Source organism: Montipora capricornis, chromosome 8 (assembly GCF_036669925.1).
Source record: "Montipora capricornis isolate CH-2021 chromosome 8, ASM3666992v2, whole genome shotgun sequence".
Lineage (NCBI taxonomy): Eukaryota > Metazoa > Cnidaria > Anthozoa > Scleractinia > Acroporidae > Montipora > Montipora capricornis.
The window spans coordinates 12,059,651-12,067,150 of NC_090890.1; the positions used below are offsets into that span (position 1 = coordinate 12,059,651).

The window sequence follows — 7,500 nt, forward strand, 5'->3', positions numbered from 1 at the left end:
TTATATGTGTTAATTTTAATGACTACAAATATAAATCTGGGTGGATAACAGTAACTTTTACAGTAGATGGTCTTGAAGAATACATTTACTGAATATTAATTATTAATTACATGTGTAAATGTAATTACTGCAACAGTTCTCACTCATTTTAAAGGTACTTAGTCAGTTAACCATAATAATAATTATAACAACATCATGTATTGAATTATTCAGTAACAGAAATGAACTTAACAGTGTTGCAAAGTGGTCTTTATTGCAGCCTTACATCAACTTGCTTTTCTTTCTTCCGTTTTGATGTCCTCACAAATTTTTTGTAGTGCCAGCGAAGCTCGTTCATTAGCTCTGCTTTTTCTTGTGTAGTCTTGAGGGAACTTGAAGTCAACTTACGACTTGAAACTAAAAAAATTTTGACAAGTCAGGAATCAAGACTGCAGTTACTGTTAGCAAAAGCTAAAAGAACTGAAAGAGTCTTCTAATTAAATATATAAAAATAACTGTTTGCCTTTAACCCATTGAACATTGAGAGTGACACTTAACAGTTTTTACTCTGTCTAACGCCAGACAATTCTACTCGTCAATGGGGGGTGTCCTAGGGCAATACACAACTTTAATATTAATATTATAATAGGCTGCAATATTTTTTTTAAGACATGAGGTACATGTAATGTTTACTGCCAGCTGTAAATTTGGGATAAGATGACAAAACAACAACGAAAAAAGGTCACTTTGTTATTAAAAATTACAAAGCCTGCTAATTTACCAATAAATAACAATTATATATATTATTAAAGGTATTGATTGATGGTTTTTGTGATAATTCAATTCCATGTCCAGAAATTCTGACTGGTGAACCTTAAATATTAATTTAACAAAGAAAGCGAACAAGTTGTTAAAAACCAAAAACCACCAAAAAAAGCATAATTTCACGTCATCAAATTGAAATACATAGAAAAATAGAACAAAGTTTGCTACACGGTACGTGTAATTTACAAAGATTTACAAAGACAAAGCATACAGGAAAAAACTCAATGTCCATGACACAACCAAAATAGGAAACTGTTAATGGTCATCTACAGCTGAAGACACATCACCTGGAGTTGCTGGCAAGGACTTAGCAAATGCTGGTAGTTCTTCATCAGCTTTGATAGACTGGTTTGATGCTGATTCCACACTTCCCTTCTCAGCATCACTCTCTTGTTGTCTCTCAAACTCAACAGTATCCAAACCAGTCAATGAATGAGATCTTCTGTGGACATGTTTAATGAACTGGGCCTGTACTTCTGGTGGCAATTCATGATGCTGGCTTCCTTTTACAGAGTCAACTTTCCCATGTAATGCTAATTCTTCTGGTGGGATATCTGGCAGTTTTTTCCTGGGTCTATGACTTGACTCAATTACAGCTGTCATGTTGGGACTTTGACATAGACTGTTGGTTGCCAAGCTACATGTACGACTAGGAATAAATAACATTTCACTTAGTTAGTAATAGAATTGTAAAACCAAAGAACTTTTAGATTTAAAAAAAAAGGAAATAGATAAATTATATAGATTTTTGGAGAGAAATGCTTCAAAGTTCTAGATTCTGTGAATAGGCTTTGATTGTAAGATTGCTCTGCCTTTGTGGACACCATTGTCATTCCACCGCAGAACCTTGTTGATACTGGCCACCATCTCCAAGGCTGTTGCCTAACAGGAGCCCGGTAGCCTGGGGCTCCCAAAGAATAGCTCTGGGCGCCTTAATTTTTCACAGCAACACCTTTCACTTCATATGTTGAGCTCCTAAGTTCTCAGCGTTTAGCTCTGAGGGCCCCTTTAAAATTTTCTTAGGCAGCAGCCTTGATCTCCTTCAGGGACCAAATGGAAGCAGTGGAAGCTTCAGCCCATGCTGTACATAATGTAAATAGTCTTGATATTTAACATTCCCATTCATAATCGGAGGCGACTTCCACTTCAGAGTTTTCAGGCTCTGACTTCTGACTCCTAGCCTGGTTTCAGTTGCAGTTTAAGAAGGATTAATAGTTCTAGTTTTGCATGCGTTCACTCAAAGGTGTAAGGCACCTGTCCTCATGTGGTTTTGGGTGGGATCATCCTTCTCTTCTCTCACCCATTAATGTGGCTAAGTTGCTCAATGACCTGGGCCAGTGTAAAGTGGATTTTGTTCTGTTGGGATATGCAGGTTTTCTAGGTAATTACGTAGCTTGGTGTCTTTATGTTCAGCGTTAGGGACCATGCCTTCAGTCCCACTTCAACCATATTTAATATCATAATGTCACGGATGATAACCTGTAGAACGAGCTTGATCTAGGACATGGGTCTGGTCCATACATGCATGAGACCCCTTCATTGGAAAATCTTCATGTGAGTTCTTTTTGTTCAATTCTGAAGAAGCAGCAACCTGGTAAGTAGCATGTCATCCTTGACCTCTCCTGCCACAAGGGAGATGCTTTTTCCATTCAATAAATAACTGGTTTCAATAATTATTTTATAGATGGAATTTTGACTCGTGGGTGAGGGACTCTGTTGGAAAAATTTGAAAATAAATACACTTATAGAAAAGTGGCCATGGCATGTCCTGGCACCAACAATATTTCAACTGATTTATTGCAGTTGATTTTTGAATAATAATAATAATAATAATAATGATAATGAAAACTTTATTTGTCTTTGAATACTGTTGTAAATCTCTCTACATATAGGCAATTAACAACTGGCTACTTGAAATTGAGTGATAAACTTATATACTGTATTAATTTTACAAATGAATCAAAATAAAATATGTCGCTCTAATGGCTGGATTTATCATTTTTTTAATACAGTGTTGTTGCTTTTTGTCAATACCAATATTAATGTCATTAAGAATAATGATAATAGTGTATCCTTTCTTGAACATTACTTGGATAATTTTATCAACTGGGCCCTCCTGGTACCACCGCAAAAATTCCACCCACATAACTTTGTTTGCTGATAGGGCTGTTCCACTCCACCCTAATAACTTTCAGGGCCTACCCCTTGTCTCACGATTCTCAGCATTGAGCTTGACTAATCTTCCCTACAGGCCTGGTTGCCCCAGGAGGAATTTGATCCTATTGTTTTCTTATTGGAGGAGTGAGCTCATAACACCACTGCAAATGTAAGAAACTTGAATCATCAAGGTAGCTCCTTAAGGTTGTACCTTTCTCTGCCAGATGAGATCTGCTCTCTTCTTTTCAGGAGATTAGATCACCCAATTCAACTAAACAACAAATTTCATTAGACCCTCACTCCCCAAAGGGGCCCAGCTTTCTTCGCACCCTTAGCTTGTGCTTTTCTACCTGACTTTCAGGTGTCATCAGATGCAATGGGAGCCATTTGCTACAGAGCAATCTTTCATTCGGACTGGTTTGCAAGTTCATGGTCGTCTTTCTGATGCTGCTCTGTGTACAGCTTACACAGCACTGTTAACCCATTGAATGAATGTGTATTGCATCAGTTTTAGCTGTGAACATTGACATTCTGTGATTATGATAGTTCCATGATAACTGATACTCTTGATCACAGAATGCAAACTGCAGATTCATGCTGTGGAGTACAACTGAATTAACACCAGAATTAGGATAGCAACGCAACAAAGGTTTGGATAAGCATGATAAACAGTGAGTTCAAAGCAACCTAAAACAACATCTTTTTATTAACAATATAACAAGCTGTCTACAAATCTGTTAACTGTATCACAAATAGCAGAACAACTGAGGAGGAAGCTGTACATCAGTAAAATCCATGTTACTTTGAAAGTATTGGCTCTTTAATCTGATTGCAAATCTGTGACATTAATTTTGATAATTATTAATTTGTATGCTACATTATCACTCCTTTAAATGTTAGATTTGCATCCCTTGGCACTTTTACCATAACATCTGCAATCTTATAATAATTAATTGTACTGCTAATAAATTGTATTTTACCGAACGTCAAGCAGAACACGTATAAAAGATACACAAGCTGCATTATTTCAAGAATTTACAGTTACCTTTTTTTTTTCGCTGGAAAGTACATCAAAATTATGTTGCGTAACATCGATGTTACTATTTTCTTCCATTAAATTACGACCTTTAGTAGGAAATCTTCGGCTATAAAATTCTAAAGTGGGAGAAACGACCGTGCAATGATTTTGTAAAATCTCGCAATTTTAACTTAAATCGAAAGCCCATTTATTAAAGTTCATATACATAATTAACTTGAGCTCACCTTATCCGACGATATACACGGAGATTTGTGGACTCGTAGAACGGCCCAGTCGAAGAACATACGATCAATAAAACCAACTTTCTCCTCGTGCGAATTGCTTTCAGCTGTCGATGTCTGATTGCATCCAATTAGCTCGATGGTGCGTCTTGTGCATGTCCGTGAAAAGATCTTGAAATTCTCTCAGCAAATTTCGTACATGCATTATAGCATCTGAGTCAGGTTTCGTACACCCATTTTACAGCGCTAGTGCCTCCCGGACCTAAGGAGTTACATACATAGCAGCCGTCATCCACAAACAAATTCGAGCAACATTCTTTCCTTGAAGAACCATCGCTCTTGGAAACGAATAACTTGAATCGCCATTTTGCAGAAAAATCGGTAAATGAGACATCAAATACAACGACAAGGGGAACAACAACCGACAGGCCGGGTAGATCAAACTTTCTCGACATTTGAGTAACATATCAATTCATAGTAGACCAAACCGACACTACCCTGCGAACGCAAACGTATTTCCGGCGGTCGTTTCTCTCACCGCCGGAAAGACCCCGGAAATAAGTCTGCGCCAAAGTCTGCGCCTTGTCTGCGCCGCTACCCGCTATTCTCGTTCCCAGGGTCTTTCGGGGATCCCCAATCTCGTCTCCAGAGTCCGCTTTTCTTTTGGTCAGCATGTACTTACCAATTCAAAGGTATTCTTGCCCAGGTTTATGATTGTGCAGGAAATGTAGATCTTAACAAGTGTTATTGAAATGCAAAAAGAAAATTGGGGGTAACCACACATTTTTCAAAGATAATTCATGAACAATATTTATAAAACCTTTAAAATAAAAAACCTTGTTTGGCGTTCTTTCTCAAATTGAAGCTTAATTATCTCTGAAAAATGCATGGTTGCCCCCAATTTTCTTTTTGGCTACCAATAGCACTTACTAGGATCTACTTTCTCTGCATAATTCCAAACCGCGCAAAAATATCTCTGTATTAGTAAGCATCACCGATAGGAAATCCGAGTATCTTGATATGCGCAGAACGTATGCGCAAGAACAATAGTAGGCACCGTCCTTAATAGTTGTCAACGGTCACAAATTAGTTGACGACCACAATCAAATTTCTGAGCGTGCGTGATACATACTCTGAAGTGGCGAGAGTCCGTGTTATTGGTGCTGACCAAAAGAAAAGCGGACTCTGGCGACGAGATTGGGGGATCCCTTGATCAGTGGTCGGGAAGAGATCCAAAAACAAAAAGACCATAATAATAAAGTATTCTCGTTTGTCTAGTTAGAAGCACACGAAGTCTAACTACACAAGATGGATGCCATGTTTATTATACACACCCCAAAGCATGCTGGGGCTTATCAACGTGGGGGTATGATGTCCCCCCCACATTCTAAAAAAAGCAAACTTATCTTAACAGAGTATCTCAATATGAACAGGCTAGCAAGAGAGTTCAAAGTTTGAATTTTTGAAAACAAACTTTCACGGTCCCACCTAAGAGCGTTTCTATAACGAAGACTTGGTATCCAATGTTCAAGTGTCCAATATAAAAGGAATGTTTCTTTTTCTCAATCTGTTCCTACAAATTCAGGCGGGTGGGTGGTCTCACGAGTCTGCCTGAGCGAGCCCTCACTTCCTTTAGTGGTGCTGGATTGCACTGTGCGTCACAACTGATCGACTTCTCTGTGGACTGAGATGATTCCCGCACTCCTGAAGAACTTTGTTGTATCTGATTTGGCTTGTTGACTGCTGAAGCTGTACTTTGGGGCTGGATTTGTAGACTTGCCATAGCTGGACCTGGGTTCTTTGCTGGGGATGGTTGGTTGCCAGGGTTAGGGAGCTCCCCCTGGAGTGACCGCAGCCCTTGATTAAGAGGAGGCTTCTGGCCATTTGTCAGACGTAACGGCTGAGCGGGAGATGAGATGTCATCGCTAGAGTCTGAGTGTCCTGTTTGGCTGCCAGTGTACTGGGGCATATAGGTCTTCACATCAGCGAGCAGAGCAGCAGCCAATCGGATCTGCACTCGATTCCTGCGTATTTTCCCATGAGGGGTAACCACAGTGTGGGACCTTGGAGAGGACACTTTCTCTACAATACCATGGGGCCAGGCTGAATGCTTGTGCTGAGGATTGGTTTTGCATATACCCACTGTCCTGGCTGAATTGCACCATGGACGCCTCCCAAATTTCATGTCCTAGTAATTTTTTGGTCTGGTACGGCACCCCTCAATCTCAGTTTTGACAGATCCAGAATGCACGACAGTAGGCTGCAGAAGAGAAGGTATCATAGGAAAGATACCTCTTGTGCGGCGGGAGAGTAGCCTTTGAGCAGGAGAGTGTTCCTGTCCTTGTTGTGGGGTATTCCGGTAGTCCAGTAGCGCCATATGAATGTCCTTGTTCATTTGATACATCCTCTTTACTGTTTTAACTGCAGCTTCCTCCTTACCATTTCGTTGCGACCAATATGGGAAGGAGGTCACGTGTTCGAACGCATACTAAGAAACAAATTGCTTGTACTCGGTGCTGATAAACTGGGGCCCGTTATCGGTGTCGACGCAATCAGGTACCCCGAACCTTGCAAGTGCGCTTTCGTGAGCTCTACTATTGTTGTTGTGAGTGTATTGGGTAGAATGTCAATCTCTATCCAGTCGCTGTAGTGGCATGTAGTGACTAGGTGCCATTTTCCTTCCCACATTACGATATCTTCATTAATTAATGACCATGGTCGTTCTGAAATATCATGGCTAAGTATGGGCTCTTTAGGCGCTTGAGTAGCGTATTGGGCACATACTGGGCATGAAATGCACTTATTCTTGATATCAGAGGTCATACCGGGCCAGATGAGGGACACCTTAGCTCTTCGAATACACGAACCTGCTCCAAAGAGTGTTTTGTGAATTTTGTCTAGCAGGGCTGGTCTCATCGACTTTGGGATGACTGCCTGCTGCCCTTTATACACTATACCATCTGCCAGAGATAATTCATCTTTGAAGGTGAGGTAGGGCCGCACTAAGGGATCCAATTTTCGTTTTTCACTTGGCCAACCAGTCATCATGAGCAAGGACAGCCTCTGCAGTTCTGGCTCCATTGCGGTTTGCTCTCGTAGACTTTCCAGGGTAACATTGGAGATCCCAGAATTAACCAATGCCATAGTTTCCAATTCCACTCTAAATATGTGTTCTCCAGAGAGACTGACTGCAGAGAGCTGAGGATGAGGAGCCCTTGAAAGAGTGTCGGCTATGACTTGATGTGCTCCTTTCTTGTAGTTCACAACGAATGATCATCG

At 40.3% G+C, this 7,500-nt stretch overlaps 1 protein-coding gene across 2 annotated transcripts in view; it reads right to left on the reverse strand.

Annotated features, from left to right (window-relative positions):
• Positions 1-4,757, reverse strand: part of LOC138014489 (MICAL-like protein 1) — a 19,148-nt gene extending 14,391 nt beyond the window's left edge. The window contains exons 1-3 of one of the 2 annotated variants that reach the window (XM_068861568.1): positions 4,225-4,757; positions 1,092-1,453; positions 266-396 (exon numbers count right to left, since the gene is read on the reverse strand). In XM_068861568.1, the coding sequence (XP_068717669.1) occupies positions 266-396; positions 1,092-1,407 (447 nt within the window). In that variant the 5' untranslated portion in view covers positions 1,408-1,453; positions 4,225-4,757. Of the gene's footprint in view, positions 1-265; positions 397-1,091; positions 1,454-2,283; positions 2,462-4,224 lie in introns of those variants that run through there. The other variant, XM_068861567.1, reaches the window with a different exon arrangement.
• Between the last annotated feature and the right edge of the window lie 2,743 nt (positions 4,758-7,500).